This window comes from Marmota flaviventris, chromosome 4 (genome assembly GCF_047511675.1).
Source record: "Marmota flaviventris isolate mMarFla1 chromosome 4, mMarFla1.hap1, whole genome shotgun sequence".
Lineage (NCBI taxonomy): Eukaryota > Metazoa > Chordata > Mammalia > Rodentia > Sciuridae > Marmota > Marmota flaviventris.
In genome coordinates this window covers 156,557,724-156,583,681 of record NC_092501.1, presented here as the reverse complement: position 1 = coordinate 156,583,681, position 25,958 = coordinate 156,557,724, and the positions used below count along the sequence as shown (strand labels likewise).

Genomic DNA, 25,958 nt, shown 5'->3' with positions numbered 1-25,958 from the left:
AGAAATTCTAGCCAGAGTAACTGGCATGGATAGAAATAAAAGGGATAAAAATAGGAAAGGAAGAACTCAAATTATCAGTTTGTAGATGATATGAGCCTATACCTAGAAAAGACTGCTAGAGCTAATAAACAAATTTTGCAATATAGCAGGTTATAAAATACAACATAGCAGATTATAAAAAGCAATATAGCAGATTACAGAAAGTAACATACACCTGAGCATGGTAGTGCATGTCTGTAATCCCACTGGCTCAGAGACTGAGGCAGGAGAATCACAAGTTCAAAGTCAGCCTTATCAACTTAGCAAGGCCCTAAGCAACTTGGCGAGCCCCTGTTTCAAACCAAAAATTAAAAAGGGCTGAGAATGTGTCTGGGGCTGTAGCTCAGTGGTAGAGCGCTTGCCTCACACATATGAGGCACTGGGTTCGATCCTCAGCAACACATAAAAATAAATAAATAAAGATTTTTTTTTAATGGGCTGAGAATGTGGCTCAGGGGTTAAACACCGCTGGGTTCAATCCCTGGTACCAATCAATCAATCGCTTTCCTATATATCAATAATGAATATGATGAGAATGAAATCAGGGAAACAATCCATTCACAATAGCCTACAAAAAAGTAAAATACATAGGAATAAATCTGAAGAGGAGAAAGACCTCTACAATGAAAACTACAGAACATTGAAGAAAGACATTGAAGAAGACACAAGAAGATGGAGCCCCCCCTCCTCCAATGTTCATGGATAGGTAGAATTAACATTGTTTAAATGGCCATATAACCAAAAGCCACATACAGATTCAATGCAATCCCCATTGAAATTCCAATGATATTCTTCACAGAACTAGAAAAAACAGTCCTGAAATTTATTTGGAAGGGTAAAAGAACAGCCAAAGCAATTCTAAGCCAAAAAAGCAATGCTGTAGGCATGACAATACCTGACTTCAAATTATACTAAAGAGCCATTAAAACAAAAACTGCATGGTATTGGCATGGTACAGATTAGAAGACACTGAGTCAAACCCATACATCTGCAGTCATCTGATCCTTGACAAAGGTGCCAAAAATATTCACTGGAGAAGAGATAGTCTTTTTTTTTTTTGGGGGGGGGGGGGCTAGGGATTGAACCCAGGGTTACTTAATCATTGAGCCACATTCCCAACCCTTTTGATATTTTATTTTGAGACAAGGTCTGGCTAAATTGCTTGGGGCCTTGCTAAGTAACTAGGTTAGCTTTGAACTTGCAATCCACCTGCCTCAGCCTCCTGAGCCACTGGGATTACAAGCATGCACTACCATGCCTGGCCAGACATTCTTTCCAACAAATGGTGGTGGGAAAACTGGTTATTCATAGGTGGTAGAAGAATGAAACTAGACCCCTATTTCACCCTGCACAAAAATCAACTCAAAATGGATCAAAGACCTAGGAATTAGACCAGAAACTATACAACTCCTAGAAGAAAATGTAGGGTCAACAATCCAGGTTTTAGGCATAGGCAATGAATGACTTTCTCAATAGACTCCCTAAAGCTTGGGGAAAAAATTCCAAGAGTTAATAAATGAGAATCACATCAAATTAAAGAGCTTCTGCACAGCAAAAGAAACAATTAGGAATGTGAAGACAGAACCTACAGAATGGGACAAAATCTTTGGTACCTACTCTTCTGACAGTGGTTTAAAATCAAGACTATATAAAGAACTCAAAAACTTTACACCAAAAAATCTAATAACCCATTAATAAATAGGCAAATGAAATAGACACTTCTCAAAAGAAAAAATAAAACTGGTCAACAATACAGAAAAAAAGAATGTTTGACATCTTTAGCAATTAGGGAAATGCAAATCAAAACTCATCTCACACCAATCAGAATAGCAGTCATCAAGTATACAATAATAAGGCCTGGTGCGGTGGCACATACCTGTAATCCCAGTGGCTCAGGAGGCTGAGGCAGGAGGAGTGCGAGTTCAAAGCCAGCCTCAGCAAAGGTAAGAAGCTTAAGCAACTCAGTGAGACCCTGTCTCCAAATAAAATACAAAATATGGCTAGGTGGCCGAGGGCCCCTGAGTTCAATCCTCAGTATCTTCCCCCAAGAATACAAATAATAAATGCTGGAGAATATATGGATAAAATGGAACAATTTTACACTGTTGGTGGGATTGTAAATTAGTACAACCACTATGGAAATCAGTATGAGGTTCATGAAAAGGGTAGGCATGGAACCACCATATGGTCCATATATACCACTTCTCAGTATTTATCCTGAAGAATTAAAGTCATCATACATAGTGATACATGCATACCCATGTTTACAGCTTTATAATTCATAATAGCCAAACTATGGAACCAGGCTAGGTTTCTACTAGGCGTTCATCAACAGATGAATATAAAGAAAATGTGGTACACATACACAATGGAGTTTTATTCAGCCATGAAAGAAAAAATGAAATTCTGTCGTTTGCAGGAAAATGGAAGGAACTAGACACGATTATGTTAATCAAAATAAGCCAAACTCAGAAATTGAAGGGTCATATATTTTCACTCATATAAGGAAGCTAGAGAGGAAAAGGAAAAGAACGATGAGGGTGGATATCAATGTTCATAGTAGCTCAATTCACAACATCCAAGGTATGGAACCAACCTAGGTACCCTTCATCAGATGAATGGATGGAAATTATGAATGAAATTATGGCATTTGCTAGTAAATGGATGGGATTAGAGAATATCATGCTAAGTGAAATAAGCCAGTCCCAAAAAACCAAAGGCCAAATGTTCTCTCTGATATATGGATGCTAACCCATAACAAGGGAGAGTAGGGAGGGGAAGTATAGAAGTTCACTGGATTAGACAAAGGGGAATGAAGGGAAGGGGGAAGGGATGGGAATAGGAAAGACAGTGGAATGAATCAGACATAACTTTCCTATGTTCATATACGAATACAAGACCAGTATAACTCCACATCATGTACAACCACAAGAATGGGACCAAAATTGGAATGGGTTGCACCCCATGTATGAATAATATGTCAAAATAAACCCTATTGTCATGTATACCTAAAAATAACAAATAAAAATTTTTTAAAAATGATGGAGCAGTTCTCACAAAAATCAAAAAGGAAACAAGTAGAAGAAAGGGACCAAGGGGTGGGAAGTGAAGAGGGAAAAGGAACATGTTGGAAAGTGATACTGACAAAATTATATTGTTATTGCATACTGTGTGCATGTATGAATATGTAATAACAAATCCCATCATATGTACAACTATAAAGCATCAATTTAAAAAAAAAAAAAAAAGTATTGGTGCCAGACACAGTGGCACAACACCTGTAATCCCAGCAGCTCAGGAGACTGAGGCAGGAGAATCACAAATTCAAAGCCAGCCTCAGCAAAAGTGAGGTGTTAAGCAACTCAGTGAGACCCTGTCTCTAAATAAAATACAAAATAGGGCTGGGGATGTGGCTTAGTGGTCAAGTGCCCCTGAGTTCAATCTCCAGTACCAAAAAAAATAAAATAAAATAAAAAACACATATTGGTTAGAAAACATGGTCACATTAAACCTGTGAAACTTGAAACCAAAGTTGTATTTTAAGTAGCCAGTGAGTCAACTCATTACCCAGCACTTGTATTAAGGATAAGCATGATTTTGTGGTTATTAAAAAACAATAAGGAAAACCCTTTTGGGGGACCCTTCCCTCTGTGGAAGCTCCATTTCCGTTCTATTGCTTTAATAAATCCTGTTACTTTCCTCTCACCTTTTGTGCCTATGGATCTCATTCTTCAAATTCCTGAAACAAAGAACCTACACATCCTTGGCATTCATATTTGGGGGCTCCTCAAGGATCGGTGTGAGGGCCTCACCTGGGAAGGGCCACATAAAAGGATCCTAGCCACTCCAATAGCAGTTACAGTAGTCAGGATTGACTCATGGATCCACCATTCTCTGTTTAGCCTTGGAACTCAACAGAAGAACCTAAAAGTCCTCACGCCTAGAGAGAATCCCCAGAAACCCACCAGGATTCCTGTGAGCACTGAAGGATTACAAACTTCTTTTCCAAAAATCCTCAGGACATGGTACATTTAAAAGAGATGAATCATAACATCCCTTGGGACCTGTGACATGATATTGATAATTGGGGTAATCGTGTTTTTGGAAAAAGGACTGACAGATGTTGCTCTTGACTCTTGGAGCAAATGTGTGGCTGTATCTGGGGTTTTAAACAGTCATTGCAATCCTGTTCCTGCACAGACACTGGCATCCCTATGTCCTCTGAAATGGGGAATCTCAAATTTTGGTAGATTCCCACATTGCTTTCCATAGCTCCATTTCCCAACTTAACTCAAGCCCTGGAGATCCTGTAATTCTAACAGTCAATAACCTAGCTACCCTTTCAAATTTTTCACAATGTTGAGATTGTTTAGAGGAAGAACAAGAATGTACAGGATATATTCTTCTTTTAACTTTCCCAGTAACTACTGAAAAATGAACCAAAACCACAATGGACATTCAGAATGTCAAGTGATGCTGTATAATTCCACTATCAGCAGTAACCTAAATGGAGGCCTTCATCCAGGAGAGGATCAGGTTCATCTAAAACCCACTCCAACCCAGTCAACAGCTGGAACACCCTTGCTGATGGGAAGACCTAAGAAGGGCACAGTACCTCTACTTGGAGCTCTAAACTATACCTATTGTAATTACGTTCTAAATTTCAAAGCTAAAATGGGCACCATGGAATGAGAAGGAGGACTTTGGTGTGTATTTCCAGAATGCGACTCTTACAAGGGGTAGGAGTACTTGCAATTCCACTGGCTATTACACAAAGGTCAGCCATATTCCCATATAGTGTTCAGCAACCTCATGAGAGCATGTGGAAATTGGAGTTGGACAGGAACTCTCCTGAATCTTACCAATGGCACTTTCCAAAAAAAATTATCTAATCCCTATGCTTTTTAAGAATCTGTTGTGCTAGAGCCCCTTCCACACCCTAATTCAAGCTTCTCAGAATACTCACCTTACTGTGTAGCTGAACATTTCCACTGGACCAAACCCCTTGACTGGGACAACTGAAGACCATGGAATGCCAGTATCTCTCCGTGAGATATCTTTTGGTCAGCATCTTACAAAAATGTCTGAGTCCAACATCATACCACTGAAATACACCTCACACCCACAGGTCTATTATTCCTATGTGGAACCTAAGTCATTCCCAGGAAATACAGAGGTCAATGTACCACAGTGGTACATAGCTGTCCTCAATCTTGAGGTATACTTCCTGGACCAAATGGCAACTTCAAAGGCAATCCTTAACTTGGGATCATTTCTAAACAAGTAATCAATTCTCAATCACAGAGATTGATAAAGAGCCCGCTCACTCTCTGACCTGAACTAGTCAAGCTAGCATGGATAGCACATTACTCACAATCCCATTTTAAAAAGACGCATTTCAAAAATATCATAGCCAGGGTAACTACTGGTTTGTGGGAATACCTCTTTTAGAGGCTACTATACTAATCTAACCTTAATGGTTTTAGAGTCTTGGAAAGCCACTGTGGGGGGCCATCAAAGCCTAACAAGAGAGCCTCAGCTCCTTGGCAGAAATGGTCCTACAAAACCAAAGGGTCTTAGACAATCACAGCTAAACAGGGCAAAACATGTGTGCTTCTTAAGGGGACTTGTTTCTAGATTAATAACTCCCATTTAGTTAAAGAAAACTTAAAAAGTTATTAAATAGATCATTGAAAAGCTCAAGGAAGGTACCAGCACTGGTTCATGGTTCTCCAATTTGCTCACAGGATGGAGACACAACATACTCATATGGATCCTTCCATTTTTATTACCCCTCACGCTTTTCCTATAATTTGAGCTTTTTATTTGAGTATGCTAATAAGATTTATTTACTCTCGATTAGACTCCATGAAGCTCAGATAGTCATGGAAATGCAAGCTGCCATGGAAGTGCCACCTGACCTATAGGAGCCCGTCAGACAGATCCTCTGGGGAGTTTTTCTGCTGTCAATGCCCCTTATCAGCCTGAAGTAGCCAGAGCAGTCATCCTTAGGCAGTTAGGGTTACTTCTTCAGAAGAGGGGAAATAAGAATAGGAGAGGGAAAGAGAAAGAAAATGGGTTAGGGTTAAGGGCCCCTCCCCAGGTGCTTCCACATTTCTATCACTGACTGCAAATGAAGTAAACAGTGTGTGACCAGTAACTCCACTGGGGCCTGAGGACATGCACTGGAAACCTAAGCCAGTCCCTGAGGTACCCTGATTACACATGGAGCATATGAACAACAAGTGACTTAAAATGAGGGTCCAGGGGACTCATTTCCTGGAGCTGTGCGCCAGTAATTGTAGAAATCAACTAATTTCCTCTTTAAAGTGTCTTAAAAAGCCCTAGACAACAGCCACCTAGTTGCATCCCTCTCTTGGGACACCTCTGCTACTACAGAATCTCTGCTTCATCTCTGTTGCTTAAATAAATCCTCTAACTTTGCTTTTCCCTGCTTTGCTCCCTCCCCCGCACCAAAAAAAAAAAAAAAAAAGTGGGAATAAAAAATGGCATAGTCACTATGGAAAACTCTACTCCTAGCTATATACGCAAGGACTCAAACTGATACTTTTGTGTACCAAAGTTCACAGCCTCATTATTCATGATATCCAAAGATGGAAACATCCTATATGTTCATCAACAGGTGATGGTGAAACAAAAATGTACTGTATCAATAAAAAGACCATTACTTAGCCTTCAACAGGATGGAAATTCTGACACATGGTATAATTGGATGAATTGTGAAAGCACGCAAAGTGAACTAAGCCAGACACAAAAGGACTAACAACAGTTCATAGAGACAGAAAGTTGAGTAATAGAGATCACCAAGTAATGGGTAATGGGGAGACAGGAAGTGAAACTTAAAAGATGTGGAATTTAACTCTGGGGTGATTTTTAAAAAGTTCTAAAGATGGGTGGTGGTATGCTAAATAAGATTTATTTATTTGTAATGTTGTCTATACAACATTACAAATAAAATTAACACCAATGAACTGTACACTCAAAAACAATGAAACTGCAGCTAGGCGCAGCAGCACACCTATGATCCCAGATACTCAGATGGCTAAAGTAGAAGGATCACAAATTCAAGGCCACCCTGAGCAACTTAGAGAAACCTCGTTTCAAAATAAAAAATAAAAAGGACTGGGGCTACAGCTAAAAGGCAGAATGCTCCTGGGTCCAATCCCCAGTACCAAAAAATAATTGTGATGATTAAAATTTAAGAGACCTAGTGTACACCATGATGATCACAATTAATATGCTATATTCTTGAAAATTCTTCTAAGAGTGGATGTTAACTGTTCTCACCACAAAATAACTATGTAATAGATAAAAAGTAATGATACATTAATTAGCTAGGTTGAACCATTCTACAGTGTATTTATACTTCAAAACATCATGTGATATATAATACACACAATGTTATCTGTCAATTTAAATATGCAAACCTAAAAAAATGGAGAGGTGACAAAGTTTAGGCTGTATATGTTTTCCTACAATAAATATATATAATATATATATATATGTAATAAAAAAACAAGTAGGGGCTGGAGTTGTGGCTCAGTGGTAAGAGCACTTGCACAGCATGTGTGAGGCCCTGGGTTCAATTCTCAGCACCACATATAAATAAATGAATCAAATAAAGGTCCATCAACATCAAAAATAAAAAAATTAAAAAAAAAAACAAGTAAAAGTAAAATATTTAAAAATGAACCAAAATGAATTTTAATTTCAACTGAATGATACTATAATCATTCATGAAAGAGATGTCCTAAACTTTCAAACATGTCCAAAAACAAAAGTTATAAATTCCATGGGAATAATATGCAGGTAAAATACATTTGACAGCTATACATGCAGGATGGAGATGGGAAGGGACAGAGAATTGATTAGACAACTACAGAATTTCTATTATTGGACCTGAAGTAGTTCAGTATTAATTCTAAATAAAACTTGAAAAGCTAAGGATGTGCACTATGACCTCTGGGGAATTAAAAAAAAAAAAAAGTAAAAATCAAGGGGAAAAAAGAATCCAATAGATAAATTTAAACAGAATTTCAAAAATTATTAAAAACAATTCAAAGAATATGGAGGAAAATGGAAAAGATGAAATCTATAATAAAATGGCACACATAAATTTAGCTATATCAATTGTTTATTAAATATTTTTTTTAAAGAGAGAGTGGAGAGAGAGAGAGAGAGAGAGAGAGAGAATTTTTTTAATATTTATTTTTTAGCTTTTCGGCAGACACAACATCTTTGTTTGTATGTGGTGCTGAGGATCGAACCCGGGCCGCACACATGCCAGGTGAGCGCGCTACCGCTTGAGCCACATCCTCAGCCCCTGTTTATTAAATATTAATAAATGATTAATTAAATTGCATGTAATAATGGCTACACAACTATAAATATGCTAAAATCACTGAACTACATACTTCAAAGGATGAGTGTTATGGTCTGTGAATTAAATCTCAATAAAGCTCTTATTTAAAAAATAAGCAAACAAACCAAAAAAAAAAAAAAAAGTAATAGACTAAAATACTACAATTAAAGAGCAGAGATTATCAAAATGATTTTCCAAAGCATGACCCAACTACACAGATGGAGAGACACATCTTAGGCAAATAGTAAGAACAAAACAGGGTCTTAAGAATTAAACACAAAGCAACTTGTCCAAGATCACATAGCTACTAAGTGGCAGAATAAGCAATGTAACTGTTTCTGACTCCAGGATGTGCTGCTACATGCAAGGGGGCAGCAGAGAGAGAAGCAGAAAAGCTGGAGTACACAACTTGAAGGTAACTACCAGAGGAAAGAAAACCTCAGCCTTACCAAATCAGATTTTCAACCTTCCTATTGAAACTCTCCCTCACACTTCAAAGCCCTAAAAGCATTTTGTCTCATCTCATCCTTAAAATATTTCCAAAATAAAGAAAGATTTGTTTTCCCCTTTCAGGAATTCACTTCAAGAGCATCTAGTCTTCAACACCATCTTTAAAATCTTCAATAAATATTCTAAAAGCTGAACTTAATCCAACATTCAGGAAAAGAAGCATGTTTTAAACATTTCATAAGGTATTCTGTCATAATAAGTGTTTTTATAAAGTTTCATTCATTAGTTCTTACAAATTCTTTTGAATATATATATATATCCATAAGAAAGATAGTAAGACAACAATATATCACATATTTCAAAAGACCTAGAAGAGAAGATTTTGAATGTTCTCACCACAATGAAATGATAAATCTTTGAGGCAATAGTTTGCAAGTAATTGCCCTGATTTGATCATTACAGGTTACACACATATATAGAAAGATCATGCTGTACCCCATAAATGTGTAAAATTATGCATAATTTTCAATAAATTTAGTTTAAAATTGCATCTAAAAAAAAAGAAAGAAATACATTAGGGAATTATTATCAAAAGGAAAACAATCAGAGAGTTTTCTCCTCCCAATCCAGAAACTTGATTAGTTCTACCTAAAAATACTAAGGGCATAAATCAGTAGTTCCATGCTGTTACTTCACTTATGAAGTCAGCAAATCCAAGTGCAGAGTTACTTTCACTTGCATGCATGATTGTGGGGGGAGGGGAGTACCAACATACAATTAGATCTCAACAATGACACATCAATGGGAGGAGGCAGAAGAGAGAAGCTTCCACCAATGTAAGTAGGTGCCAGCTAGAGCCATCAATTTAATTAATTAATAAATTAACGAACTACCACTAACAGTCCAGTCTGGTTCCCATTCATTTTAGAGGCGGTTTGGGACATGCATTCAGCCTGGGATCTATAATCTCATTAACTAGCTATGTGACATTGGGCAAAGCATTTCTTTAACCTGAGATTGTTTTCTTCCATCAAAAGAAGAAAAGTAATAATAACACATCAATATTGCCATGAAGATTAAATAAGAATGGTGCAAATTGGTGTTCCAGGCATTTTTAAGATCCTGAGGGCCTCTTTTATTGTACAAACAAGGAAAGTTCTGGGCCAGTTATTTTCTTATAAACAAAATCCTATTTCAGCAAATAAGAGTATCTTATATAATAAATCCCTCTAGGGATTTAAACTGGTAGCTGGGATCAGAAGTTCATAGGTGGAAAGGAACTTGGTCAATGTATTCATGTGATTTAAATTCGTTAAATTTTATATTCTCAAAAAAATAAAATTTCAATATACTAAAATCAAAAGTCTATCCAGGGCTGGGATTTGGCTCAGTGGTTGAGCACTTGCCTACCATGTGTGAAGCACAGGGTTCGATCCTCAGTACTATATAAAAATAAATAAAGGTATAAAATAATATTTTTTAAAAGTCTATGTCCAAAATTTTTTAAAAATCTAATAATGTTAAGAAAAATTATGTAGTTAAAACTAGATGTCTACAAAATATAGTAACAGTTCTCAACCTTTCATAAGCTGTAACATGTTTAATAATAAGGGTCACACACAATGCATACTCCCATGAGCTACCCAGAGTATAGCCTAGATAGATTAAAGTTACAAACAACTCTGGGTTTCCAAGGTCTAATTTTTCTTAAAAAGGGGGGGGGGGGGGGGAGTCCAAATATGAGTGTAATATGCATTACTTTAAATTCACCCTAAAAATGGGGCTGGGGATGTGGCTCAAGTGGTAGTGCGCTCGCCTGGCATGCGTGCGGCCCGGGTTCGATCCTCAGCACAACATACAAACAAAGATGTTGTGTCTGCCGAAAACTAAAAAAAAAAAAGAATAAATATTAAAATTCTCTCTCTCTCTCTCTCTTTTAAAAAAAAAAATAAATAAATAAATTCACCCTAAACTATTTTAAGACCAAAAAAATTGTTAAATTATTGGCAAACTTGCTAACTTCAAAGATACAAAGGCCTTACAGCACACTACAGATTACTTACTGCCTTACACCTGAGTACCAAAGACTCAGCAAAAGGCCATTCTTCAAGTTTCCCTCTACACCAGTCATTTTCTTTTTTCTTTTCTTTCTTTTTGTACTGGAGGTTGAACCCAGGGGTGCTTTAACCACTGAACAACATCCCCAGTTTCCCTACCCTTTTTTATATTTTATTTAGCGACAGGGTCTCACCGAGTTGCTTCTGGCCTTGTCCCTGCTAAGATGCTGAGGCTGGCTCTGAACTCAGGATCCTCCTACCTCAGCTTCCGAGGCACTGGTGGCGCTAGGAGTGCACCACCACACCTGGCTACACCAATCATTTTCTACAATTCCATCTTGTGCTAACTACTTTATTATCCAAAGAGGCGCAGGGCGGGGAGGGGTGTCTACTGGCTTTCACTAAGTTCTTTAGTGATTTGGTCTTAACACTTGGGCTATTTCACTGCTTTCATTCTTTCCAACTGAGCCAGGTAGGTATAGTTTGTTTGTTATATTTTTATTTTTTTATTTTTCTTTTCTTGAGCTCTGTACTTAAGACTACAGTGATGTCCTGTTTCTGTTGCTAACCAGCATCGTGTGATTGTTAACCAGTTGCTGCACCTGAATCTGTTTTCTTTTTGTTAGAGTGAATAGTGTCCAATGTTTGAGTGAATTAAATGAGAGATCATTCATGTCTAAACTACAGGACCATGCTTCTGTATACAGCAGTAGTGCTGTACCAAATCATTCATCTCAACAAGAAGAAACCTAAATTCCAAAACACACATAAAAACTATCAGATGAATTTCCCAAAAACACTAATTTTAACTGTTTCATTCCCCTGAAAAATATTTAGTAGCCCCCCCACCAACTGAAGTAATATTATTCCCATCTGTAATGATGAAGGTGATTTGCCTGGCAATGCTAGCCTTCATGTTAGGTTCTTTATATTTGTTGCTTCTAATCTTTACAACAACCCTGCAGGGAAGCTGTCATTCTCTTCATTTTCCAGATGAAAAATTTTTGAGCTATTTCCAAATTTTGCTATTACAAAAGACCTCACAACGAACATTTTTTTCAATTATATCTTTGCAGATGAGATTCTTATGACTGGAATTGCTGAGTCAAATAATATATGTTTTATGTGAATACATGTTTATATGTTTTAGATTTTTATAGATACTAGCAAATGCCAGGGATGGGGAGAGGGGCTGAAATAATTTACACTTCCAAGAACAAAACTACTTTCTTTTACCCTTGCCTACACTAGATGTCAAAGCTCTTCAAAATTATTTTGGCTAATCCAATGAATTTTTTTTTTAAATGTATCTCATTATTTTTTGTTACAGTTACAGTCCTACAGTCCTTACTTTGCTAAAAATTCTGTAAGGAAAGAAGATGAAAAAATACAATCCACAGACCTCAACTGCATCCCATACTTCCCATCTATGCCTTCAGTGATAAGCATCCTGAAGAGAACTGTCTATACACACAGTCATGGACATGGATAAGACCCAAACATAATACACAATTATTAAATCTAACATATAAATGTCTTGTAAGACTAAATGCTATAACATACTGCTATGTGGGACTAAAATGACATGATATGATTAAAATATACATATATACACAAACATACCAGAAAGAAAGAGAACTTGCAAGAGTACAAAATGCCTTTAAACCAACATCCCTTTTTTCAGAAGCTGGTAGTTTTACTTTTCAAAGCTTTTTTGTAATCTCTGAAAGAACTTAATCCTAACAATCCTTACATTCTCCTATTGCTGGTCTTTTACTGTTCAGAATTTAAAAAGCCCAGAGGAGAAATACAGAATGGAAAACAGTTTGAAAATGCAATCTGTTTGCTCAACACATTAAAATTATTGAAAACTGCTACTCTTCATGAGCTATTTATAGATTTTTAAAATAAATTAATTAAGCAATAACAAACAATAAGAAATGGTTTTGTTCAAATCATGTACAGGAAGGATCATTGTAATCCAATCCCATTTCATGCAAAATAAGCATAAAGAATAATCAGTCTTATAAAATTTAGTATATGTTTACATTTGGGGGAATTTAGTTTGTTACATATTTAAAGCAAACATATATAGCCAATTATTCAGAAAAAATCATTTTTTTACAGATAATAAGTGGGAACATATCAGATTGATAAGGCACAAATAGATTCTCTATAAGCAAAAAAAAAAATCATCACACTATTTGTATGACAATAAAGAAAATCAAAAACTAATGAAAAATTTCCACATTTGATTAAATTTCAAGCATGACATGTATTTATAATAAAGGAATTCCACAATACCAAACTAAAAAAGAAAGACTTTAAATCTTCTGCAAGTCTTCCTTACTAAAAGTTACCATCAATGTGGCAATCCATGTTATGGCACTCAAAATAATCAGATTTCTAAGAATATACCCTGATTAGAATAAAAACTACCACATTTGGCCACCAATCACACAAATTCCATTTATGTGCATGACAGAATCTTTAAGTAATTTTATTTCATTGTTATTTTTATGGAACTTACCACCTAGAATCAGGTATTTTAAAAGGAATATCTTAAATGGTATACTCTGATGGGAAAATATTTAACACTAAGGAAACTATGTCACAAACAAGAATCTACCCTCCTGCACAGAGGAAAGAAGAGGGACTACAAGCCACATATTTTCATAGGGAATAAAAACAGACAGCAATACTGCCTTCTAGTTACAAAACAGTCTTTTTGATGATAGGAGAAAGTTCTCTTACAGGCTGAATGTCTTGTAATTTTTATTAATACTATTTAATCCTCCATAAACATTTATTGATCTTACTTTGTAGAAATCTTTAGGATAGATGACACAGGCGAGGGGTGGGGGAGACTAATGAAATCAAGGTTCTTTTTTCAACAAGAGATTAAATAACAGAAACAAGTTTAACATAACATGGAGGGCAGTACACCAAATATGAATTTCCAAAATTTTTTAAAGTGCTCTAGAAGACATAGGAAAAATATTACATCTCTCTAGAAGGATGAAGAAAGCTCTCCCAGTAAAGGTAACAAAGGAGCTGAGCCTTCAAGGAATGAGAGTAGGAAATGTGGCAGGCATGCCACTGAGGATAGTGAAGAAAAGCATGTGACAGGAAAGAGCCAGCCATATTTGGATTGGGACATAAAATCCAAAGATCTTATGTTGTGTTGTAGCTCAGTGGTAGAGCACTTGCCTCGCATGCATAGGGCACTGGGTTGGATCCTCAGCACCACATAAATAAATGAAATAAAGGTATTGTGTCCATCTGTAAATAAAAATTTTCAAAAAAAAAAATTTTTTTTTTAAAGGACTTTTTTTCCTTCCAGTACTGGGGGTTAATCCCAGGGGTGCTCTACCACTGAGCTATATCCCTCACCTGTGTGTGTGTGTGTGTGTGTGTGTGTGTGTGTGTGTGTGTGAGAGAGAGAGAGAGAGACTCACTAAGTTGCCCAGCTGGTTTCAAACTCGCAAAGCCCTTGCTTTAGCCTTCCAAGCAGCTGAGATTTCATGCATGTGCCACCATGACAGGCTAGAAATAATTTTTCTTGTCTTCATTTGTAGAGAATTTGATCTCTTCTCTTCCCTGAATTGAAATCACTTGCTGACTTATTTTCTGCAACATGAGTTCTGGAATGCAAACTCATATCTGATTTATTTTCATATCCTTATCAAATATCCTAGACATAAATTCCAAATAAACATTTTTTAATGATTGACTAAATATATGAATGAATATATTTAGTTTTATATTAATATATTATATATTAATATATTAATCATATTAATAATATATGCAATTATATATTAATATATATTAATTATATTAATAATGGATATAATTTTATATATTAATATATTATTTATATATTAATTGTATTAATAATGAATATATTTATATTTATATTGACTAAATATATGAATGAAACTAGGAGTTGCTACATTTTTTATTTATTTTATTTATTTTTTTGGTACCAGGGGATGAACTCAGGGGCACTGGACCACTGAGCTACATCCCCAGCCCTATTTTGTATTTTATTTAGAGACAGAGTCTCACTGAGTTGCTTAGTGCCTTGCTTTTGCTGAGGCTGGCTTTGAACTCATGATCCACTTGCCTCAGCCTCCCAAGCTGCTAGGCTAAACTTCATAAGGATCTATAAGATAGGCTCGTCAAGCCAATCTCTGTCACAATTACTCAACTCTGTTGTTATTGGGCAAAAGCAGCCACAGATAACGCACATAGTTGTGTTTTAATAAATTTTATTTACAAAGGGCTTAGTTGTGTTTTAATAAATTTTATTTACAAAGGGCAGCTGTATTTGTCCCATGAACTATAGTTTGCTAACACTTCATCTAAACAAATTTAATGTATTATATTATCCATGAACATTTAAACATAAGCATTATATTCAAATCATTTTTATAACACTCAAAATTCCAAAGAAGAGAAAAAGAAAAAGAGATTTACACAAGAAAAACTGGAATATGCTGGATCAAATCTGGTAAATGTAGACCTTTAAATACTTCCATCAAACTTTTCCTCTCCAGGTATATATTTAGGCCTTAGTTTTTAATCCATAAAACTAGTTAAAATAGATAATTCTAAGGTAGGACTCTATGATATTAAGGACTTTCCCAAGGTAAATTTACAGATTTTTACATGGAAATTTCATCTAGAAAATGATTTTAAATAATTTTGAATCTACAGAACAAAATGCAAATTTCCAAAGGGGGAAAAAAAGTCTTACCATATTAGCATGAAGACAATGTAACATATGGCATAATTTCTCTAATCACCAAAAAATTAACAAACATTAATCAAAATCATATGTTGTGCCTAAAACCTACTGATAAATACTCCTGGAAAGCAAGTTTAATAGCAAATTCAGGTTAATTAATCTAATTAGGATGGTGATATTAGGAGAATATTGAGCTCGTTTAAAAAAAAAAAAAAAATCCTAAACTAGGAAACAATAAGATTTGATTTTACATATGATTTGCAATAAAAGGGGAAAAATTAGAATCTTACTTCTAATTTAATATTCAATATTTATGGTGTAATATTTAAATCACTAATGTATCACTAAATTGCCTGACACATTTACATTTAAAATCTAAAATTTAAAGACCATTCAATATACAATAAATTAGATATAATATGATTTTACAGCTTTTCTACTTTTATAATTACTTTTCAAATCAAGACTTGAGGTATGGAATAAAAACTCTTCATTTTTCACAGTTTTTAAAGATTTGAGGTCTGGGGATATAGTTCAGTTGGTGGAGTGCTTGCCTTGCATGCAACAAGGCCCTGGTTTTGATCCCCCGCACCCAAAAAAAAAAAAAAGAAGAAGAAGAAGAGGAAGAAGAAGAAGAATCGATAGGATGAATTAGAATTCTATAATTTATCACTACCCACATTTACAAAAGCCATGCCACGATATTGCTTTCTGAAATCTAGGTTAACAATTTCTGGTTCATTACAAACTTACCAAACACTTGGCAAATTCTTTGTTTTCTGAAAGGAATCCATAACCTGGATGTACCTTAGAAATGAAAATAAAAAGCTCTTTCAATTTTAGCATATTGCAAAACCTGTATGAGCAGCAGATGTGGTGTATGCATGTGTTTGTTCTTCAACAGTCCTTGACTGAAGTTACTCCTCACACACTGATCAGCTGTAACACACACTTCTGGGAAGAGAATCAAATCCCTGCTTTGTCCCAACCTTAATCACAGCCATATACCTACAATCTTCCTGCTCTTTGTCTACATAACATAAACTCCCTCTATTTTTTGGTCATGTTTAGAGAATTTCACCATGGCTGATACCTCAAAGAAATACATTAGAGGAAACTTCAGCAAGATGGATGAAAAACTCTGAATTCCCCTTCTTTCCAGTAGCAGGAACTGCCATCTTCCAAAACCCAGCTACTAAGCCAACTGACACATTTTATTCCTGATGGCATAAGATACACAGCCACTAGCCAATGAGCCTTTTCCCTCAAATTAAACTAAAATCAAGGCTTTGCTTTAACTTTTACTTTGTACTCTGAATTTTTTTTCCTTCTTTCTTCCTCACCCCAGATTCAGACATTCACATCTACACTATGCTACCCTCCCCCATATGCCACAATCTAAATCCTACTCTAATCAAGTCAGTTTTTATTCTATCACATGGGCCAAACATAAATTTAGCCACTGCAGTACCAGGCAGTGTTGAACAAATTTCTAGTAAAACAATTCTGCTGAAAGGAAAGTCACATTTCTGAAGAAGCCAATATCATAACCTAGAAGTAACTGAACTGAGTTTTATTAACATGACACAGAAGAATTTAGATTATGGAGTTTAAATTTGCTTCATTTCCAAATTTATGAAAAAAGTTTTCCACCAATTTCATTTTATATAAACATTCAACTAAAGGCTGTCTTCTGACAAGCTATAGTTAAAAACATTGAAAGAGTTTTACTTTCTTTAACTGTGCTGATAAACTGTGAAAATCTATAATATGGGTTCATGAATTCAGTTTTTTATTTAAACGTGTATCTTACTAAAACATTTCTTTCAAAGAACTGTGAGCACTAATTGAAGCACTCCAGGCTAACTGCCAGTGTTGGCTGCTTCCACTCAATTTTAGAGATAGCTCTGCATAGTTTTTAACATCTTATGTAATTAGTTCCCTGATATTAAAAACAAAACAAAATAACCCACTATTTCTCATGTCAGAAACCATCCACTTCATTGTGGATCCTACTCCATTCAAGGCAAATTGAGGCGCAGAAAATTATAGATTTATTAGTAAGTTATGGGCATTTTATTGACATTAACAAACCAAAATAACTACTAAATATACTTTTTATATTTCTGGAAATTTAACTACGTGTACATAATTCTTAAATGACTAAAATGAAACTCAAACAAGGTCTTTTGGATTCTGTTTATAACAGTTTTTTCCTTTTTTTTGGTTTTGGTGGGTTTTTTAATGCTCTTATTACACTGAAAGGGTTAATACTCAAAACTAATTGGGATTTCTTTTTCCTAGCAAATTTGGAAATGAACTGAAACTGCTCCCTGGTGTGAAAGCTGAATCCAGCAGCCACCTGCAGGATCAGCGACCAACACTGCCAGATGCTACAAAGCCTTTGATTTCCAGTAGCGAATTCGGCCACATTTAACTCATGTGACATGAACTAACTGCAACAGCATTTTCAATCATTCTTTCTTATTTTTTTTTTTTTAATACAAACTCTAGCTTTCTGCTCACTACATATGAAACAGCTGCAGTAGATGGGCTCATTCAGACTCACAGCTTGGGCCCTGGTTTTCTTAATGGCTTCCATGATGGCATCCATGTTGAGGTAGCTTTTACTGGTGGGAGCTGGGCCAACACAGACGGCCTCATCCGCCATTTTCACGTGAACCTGAAGAGACAAATCCCTGCATTAACAGATGCTCCCAGCAAAAGGAATCACAGTCATCCACAAATATACACAAAACCACAAATCTGATCATTTCACCTATCATTTACAGACTTGGATTTCTTTTTGAATGTGCACTAAAAAAATAACAAAGCACCAAAAAGGCTCAGGAACTGCACTGCCCACAATTTCATTTATTAAAAGCCTAATAATCCATTGTCTAACCAAATAATTTTCATAATATCCCCTACCTATTTAAGTAAAATCACAGCAAACAACCGTAGCTTCCTATTCAGTTCATCTATACATAAATCTGATATCAAAAACTACCTTGTTGCATGTAGCCAGGAACCCGATATTTTAATAACAAGCGCTCATGCCCACTTCTAAGCAAGCTCCCCAGGAAGTTGGGATAATTAGAGGGACTGAATGGAGGGATGCAGTGAGTGTCCCTGCACAGCATCAGGTCAGCACCAGGCACAAATTAAAGCCTAAGACTAAAGAGTTCAATATCACAACACATGAACCAGAAAATCTTGAGAACCATTTAAATACTCTCACATTCGATCCTTGTCCATTTTACATTCATCCCTAAAAAACCGATATGTGTATTAAGTTCTAAATCTATTCAGAATCTAGGAATGTATTCTCTATTTTTAAAATTATTCATGCTACAATATTTTAAATATTCATTTAGGTAGGCATTCAATATTGAAAACAGTAAACTGTTTATAATTTCAAAAGGAAACTATTCTTTAAAAATAGTAAAGGGATTAAACTGGCTTTTCTTAATGGTTTTCCAGTTAAGCAACTCAAAATCAGATGATAGTTATTTCACAAGGCAGATAAATAAAGCTGGAGCACAAACATGGACACTGAAACATTTTATGACCCACTCCCCACCCCCCACACTCCATTTCCAATTGTGGCAAATGATTTTGAGTGTTCTCTGTTATAGTCTTCAGTTCTGAAAGAATTTTTAAAAACTACTGTTTTAAATGAAATCTTTTAAAAAGTAGTCTTTTTAGAAAGATTCAGAATTCTTGTTATCAAATCATAAATGTAAAAAAATGTATACTGCAAGGTAAAGATAACCTGCCCAAGGGATTTACAGATTATTATCTTAATATAAAATACACTCTGTAATTCCTTTAATAACATCAGTTGCAAAGAAAGGCAGCCATTGTTTGCAAAGGGCTTTTAAATATTCAAAGAAACCTCCTGGTTCACCTCAGCCTGGTTTCTCCCCAACCTCAAGTGTCTCTTCGACCCTCAGACTAAAATTCCTCACCCAGTTCAGCTCCAGTGACAATCAGTTTTGCTGCTGTCATTACGGGTATGGTGCTTTGTTGATTTCTATTCCTATAAGAAACTGAATTCTTAATGATCCTTTAAAAAGAACACATTAGGGGCCTGGGCTGTGGCTCAGTGGTAGAGTGCTTGCCTAGCATGAGTGAAGCACTTGGTTCGATCCCCAGCATCACATAAAAATAAAACAAAATAAAATAAAGGTCTAAAACACACACACACACACACACACACACACACACACTAGCCAGGTAAAGATAAAGTTATTATTTAAAGTTAAATTCACCCTCTTCTATATATTTTATTTCCCTCGGATACTACCTATTTACCCAACATGAACTTAAAGCTCTGGTTCCATCTGGGTCTTGCCCGATACTTCAGATTTGGATGAATCTCCTTTACTTTGAACTCCAACAGTACATAGCACAAATTTTGACATTTAATCATATTCTACTCAGCAACCTCATTTAAACTGATTTATAAACAATGTGTGTTATGATTTGCACACTCTCCCCCACCAGATAAAGTTCTAAAAGACACAGACTATATTAAATTCTTTTTTAATCTCCTCTAGCATAGTGCTAAAAGCTTATCAACTCATGGATATATATGGATGGCACTTAACTTTCATCATTAAATGGTAAAAGCCATTGATTTGAGGTAAAAATCTAATTACAACTAAATGAAGTCTTTTCAATCTTAGCAACACATGCTGCAACGGACAATTGTACAGAAAAAAAGAATTAAAAAGACAGAAATATGTATATGTGTGTTTATACTTACAGAATTTATACAATGATCATGAATCAAAAATGAAAAGGAGTTGAGAATACTAATAGTAATTTGGCTTCAATTCCAATCTTAAACTTTTATAATGATGCTACATATATAATTTTTGGTTCTTTGGGTTTTTTAAACTATCATAATAGATATTTTTCCTATATTATCACAAATTCCTTGTATACACACCAAGAATTACCTCAGAATCTAACACATTCACAGCTAATGCAAATAATAAACATTCAAATAAGTTAATACATCAAAAGCAGGTCAAAATAGCACAAGGGCTTCATTAAAAGGGCTAAACACCAACTGTTTCTAAAGAAGAATTGATTCTTTTTTGTTTTTCAGAAACAAATCTTACTTCAAGGGGAAGGGTATATTCACATCTCAACAAAACTATGTTCTAATCCCGGATTGGTTTGGAGCAGATATTCTGGGTAAAACCAACTTGAAAGAAAACACTAGAATCCTCTGCCCCTGTGGTTCTCAGGGAAAATGATGAGTTAACCTGGAAAGAACAGTTTAAAATTTTTTTAAAGGTCAGTTTTGATTTTTTTGAAATTGTTTTACCAAATGCAACTATTTTTTCTTTCTTTTTCTTTTTGTTTTTTGCCTATTAATGCAGAACAATCTGTAAGCAAACAGAACTAATACAACTGTGAAGAATAATTTAACATTGCCTGGGCTGATTAGATGTATTCATGTTTCAAAAATTTCAACATCTGGAAACATACAGGTTCTTTTTATATATTTTAATAGTAAAAGAAAACTAAAACAAATATAACAGTTTAAACTGAGGCAAATTAATCAAATAGAATTTGCCGATGTTACAAAAAAGAAAACTCATTTTAAGTACTAATACTAAATCCAGCAGTGGTCAGTTTTCATGAACATTTTCATTCTCAGAAAACTGAGAGTTTCTTAAAGCATATTAGTTTCTCCTCCATGCATGCACAGTTTTAAATTTTCAATGTTTTTTACTCTTTAGAGGAAAATTCCTTGTACCAGCCTATTGTTTTTCAAGCAATGAACTAGCAAGATAAAATGTGTGTTTTTCAACTTATAGAACTGAAAAGTCATTTTCCTACTGACTTTTCAAAAATAAATTTAAATGTGTAGATATAAACAGGTTAAAATTATGCCTGGATTTTAAAACTTTGGGTTAATAGAAAAATTCCTATTAGTCAGTCACTAATACATACTGAAAAAGAGATTCCACTGAGTTCCTATTCTTATGATAAAAATTACATCTTAAGTGTTAAAAAATAGTAGGTCAGATGGTATATTTAGCATAAAGCTCAACTGTCTGAGGGAAAGCTTTTCAATGCCTTCTAAACTAGTACAGGTTGAGGAAGATAAGGAAGATATGTAGCACTGAAGATGTTCCTTCACACTGGGAGATGTTGAAGCCTATGACTCAACAAAATCTGCCTACAACAGGGGTCCACAGGGCACTATTTACCATGACCACAGTGTTTCCTTGGATTTCCTTCCATGCTAATCAGTGTCTGGAAGGAACACCAGGAGGCTGGCTGTAATACAAACTAGAAGGGTTCCTACCTGAAAACTGCAGTGCCTCACAGGATCCAGCCAGAACTAGAAGCCACCGAATCCTCCAAACATTACTAACATAAGGAAATTACTCATACAGACTGAAAAAATTAAAGAAAGTTAACTGCATCAATCTAAATTTGAAGAAATGAAAAAAATATTTTTGAACAACCAGATAAAAACTTCTATTTCTGAGAGAGAGAGAGAGAGAGAGAGAGAGAGAGATCAAAACTCTTCTTCTTTCTTATAAGTATCTAAAGAGACCTTTACAAGTTTCAAGTCTATAGCATTATGGCACACTTTCCAGAAAGGCAGTTTCATCCCTAGTAAACAAAGAATGATTTTTTTACCCTAAGGCCCTAAGTATTACATTCACTTCGATTTCATTTTGTGTAGCACTAAGACATATTTATTCATGATTGTTTTAGATAACAGAATTAAAGACTTAATCATTTTTTCTAACTTATATAATTATCAAAGTAGTAAAACTGGAACTTAAAATTTATAGGAAAAAAGGAGAATAAACAGGCTTTTGCAGGTTGCAAAATTCCTGGAACATTTTCTACGATTCCATTTTCATATCACAAAAGAGAAATGATTTTGTATTAATCCTGGGACCAAGCAAAGTTGGTCTGTCCCCCACTACCACTACCATCACCACCACCATCCCGCCAAGCCTTTGTCTTGCAGGGATGCATTCTTGAGGACACAGTGCACAACAGAAGAATGAAAAACAGCAACACTAGAACTATCTTCTCACACAGACTCCTTGAAGCATCAAGTGAGAGAGGAAGAGTGGAGGTGGAGGATCATGCAGACACCTAGTCCTGGGGAAAACCTTGGTAAAGGCATATGTCTGCAAAACTGGAGGGTGGGGTACAGCAGCAGGGGAAGAAACAGAGATGAGAATGAAAAGGGAAGTCTGGGTGGGGAGTGTTGATGTGGTTAGAGGTAAAGGCTGGGAGAGCCAAGTGATGACTGATACATGGTTTGGGTTTATTTGCTTTCTTTTTTATTAGCTTAGGGGGGAAATGAACAAGTAAAGATAAGCCACCATAGTATGACTGTGTGGGACTACTCGATTCCTGGAGGAAGAGAACTGGGTTGTTTGCTGCTTGCTACAAAAGATACTGAGTCCTGAGCGGTAGTTGGGCAGAATCTTCCATGGGTCTTTCACATTTCTGCACATCTTGCAAGCAAACCCCTTTGTTACAAACTGCATTTGCATAAAAATCTTGGAAGAGAGTGTGTGTCTCCCCCTGGGGCAAATGTTCACACTGTGAGAAGAACCTCTCTGAGTTCCTCCCTATAAAGTAACCCACTGCACAGCAGGCATCCTCTTGACACTCTTGCATCATCCTGAAGGACCAAGGCAGCACTGCTCAGACTCTAAGCACCGTGATGGCTGTGAGGAATAAACTGTCCTTTAATTCAAGAGTCTTAAAACTTACACCAGGATCCATGAGTCTGACAGCAACTTATAACATGTTGAGTAAAACTCACTCTTGACAGCTGTGTGTTCCTTAGTTGTGACACAACCCTTGGTATTTGTAGCACTAAAGAGGCCCATGTCACTCTGTGGGGCTGGAAGCAGCAGACTGGTGTTTCCATACTGGTGCATCCATTATGTACTGGGGGCTGTTGCAGTGTTGTTTTTGTTGCTTCTTTGAAATGGGGGTCTCACCCTGTTACCCAGGCTGACCTCTATTATCACTAAGGCTCACATAATTCTTCTGCCTCAGACTGCCCACTAGCTGGGACTACAGGAACATATCACATATGTGGCACATATCATCTTCTACAATGTGGGGTAATTCCCTAACATAAAACTATCCTAGTAATTTTGTTTGTGTTTGATTTATAGGCAGGAGAGCGGAGAAGGAAAAGAGAGAAACCTATGTTTTGGAACTCTAAAAGGAAAGGGAATTTGAAGGTGAATGGTAACTTCCATGGCAGGTAGACTTATTAAATAGCCATTCCAACAGTCCTTATAGTTTGATTCCCTCTACTATTGAGATAATAAAGCAAAAAAGAACAATTTCCAGACTCCCTTTTAGATAAAGTACATCTATATGAGCTAAGTGCTCCACCATCTGGTAAATCCAAATGATTCTCAGGTAAAGAAGGGACAATAATATAATGTGGCACCCCTGCAGGTGGACTGCCTCCCTAACAATCATGGATATAAAGCCCTCAGTTCATCTGGGCTACTCTGAAGAACTTCTGCGTCCACTCCAGAGCATCACATCGCCAAATGTGTTCAGTAATAGAAGTGGAGTTTGTTCCAGAACAGATCTATTTTTCCTGACTAGGTTACCCAAGGTCTTTTTGCCCTGCTGGAGATTCTGTAAGCTACTTTACTTCCACTAGAACTAGGGGTGAGCAAACTTTCCCTGTAAAGGACTGTCTAGCAAATATTCTAGTGTTATGATACTTAAGAGTATCAGCAGTGCTGCCCTGGTTCTCCATCAATAGTGATACAGCAACATAAATGTTTATAGCAGCTCAACTCAAAATAGCTAAACTATGGAACCAACCTCGGTGTCCTTCAACAGATGAATGGATAAAGAAAATGTGCTTTATATATACAATGGAATATTATTCAGCCTTAAAGAAGAATGAAATGATGGCATTTGTAGGTAAAATGGATGGAGCTGGGAGAATATCATGCTAAGCAAAATAAACCAGTCCCAAAGAACCAAAGGCAGAATGTTTTCTTTGACTATGAGGATGCTAATTCACAAGGGGTGGGGGGCACTAGAGAAGAATAGAGTTACTTTGGATTAAGCAGAGGGGACTGAAGGGAAGGGGGGGGGGGGTCTAGGGGTAGGAAGGAGAGTAAAATGAATTGGACATTATTACCCTATGTGCATGTATGACTACACAACCTACTGATTCTACATCATATACAACCAGAAGAATGAGAAGTTATATCCCATCTATGTGTGATGTGTCAAAGTACATTCTACTGTCATGTATAACTAATTAGGACAAAGAAAAAGAAAAAGAAAGGGGCTGGGGTTGTGGCTCAGTGGTAGAGTGCTCGCCAAGCATGCACGAGGCACTGGGTTCGATCCTCAGCACCACAGAAATGTAAAAATAAAGATACTGCGTCTTCATTTATTATATTTTATATTTATCTTTATTACATTTGAAATATAAATATTTTTAAAAAGAAAAAAAAACTATTCAACTTTGCCCTTGAAGAGTTTTAAAAACAGTCATAGATAATATGTAACCACTAGTGGGCATGATATGTTTCAGTAAAGCTTTATATTTGGAGTGGGAGGAAGATCACTATACTCTAATTAACTCACCAAAAAAACAAACAAACAAACAACATCAGCCAAGCACAGTGGCTCAAGCCTATAATCCCAGAGGCTCAGGAGGCTAAGAAAAGAGGATCAAGAGTTCAAAGCCAACTTCAGCAATGGTGAGGCCCTAAGCAACTCAGTGAGCCCTATCTCTAAATAAAATACAACAGATAGGACTGGGTATGCGGCTCAGTGGTTGAGTGTCCCTGAGTTCAATCCCACGTACTCAAAAAAAGAAAACAGTTGGCTTAAGAAGGTCACACAAACATTTGCCCAGCCCAAAATTCCACACCAACTAAGTGAAGTGAACTTCTATGCAGTTAGAACACCCTCTCCACTGCCCTTCAGAAGCAATGAAGCCATTAGCAAGAGAGGTTCAACTTATGGTTTTATAACTCATATTTTGACTATTGGTTACATTATTATTCTAAAGTAACTTGGTCATCAGAGTTGATTTTCTACTTTTTGCCTTTACACTTCTTGATTAGTCTAATCCATTTACATTTCTGCACTGTTTCAGCACCTCACTGAAACCCTCACAGTGCTTTTCCTGGGCACATTCCACAAATTGTTTTACTTCACAAAAGCAAGGGACATCAAGCCTGCTGCTATGCCAGCAGGGTTCCCTGAGGCTCCTGGT

At 36.1% G+C, this 25,958-nt stretch overlaps 1 protein-coding gene across 2 annotated transcripts in view; it reads right to left on the bottom strand.

The window, feature by feature from the left end:
• The window catches only part of Pcca (propionyl-CoA carboxylase subunit alpha), a 359,349-nt gene that overhangs the window by 292,615 nt on the left and 40,776 nt on the right, over window positions 1-25,958 (bottom strand). For both annotated transcript variants that reach the window (XM_027938819.3, XM_071611620.1), the window contains exons 5-6: window positions 18,252-18,365; window positions 16,436-16,489 (exon numbers count right to left, since the gene is read on the bottom strand). In XM_027938819.3, coding sequence (XP_027794620.1) covers window positions 16,436-16,489; window positions 18,252-18,365 — 168 coding nt within the window. The remainder of the gene's footprint in view (window positions 1-16,435; window positions 16,490-18,251; window positions 18,366-25,958) is intronic.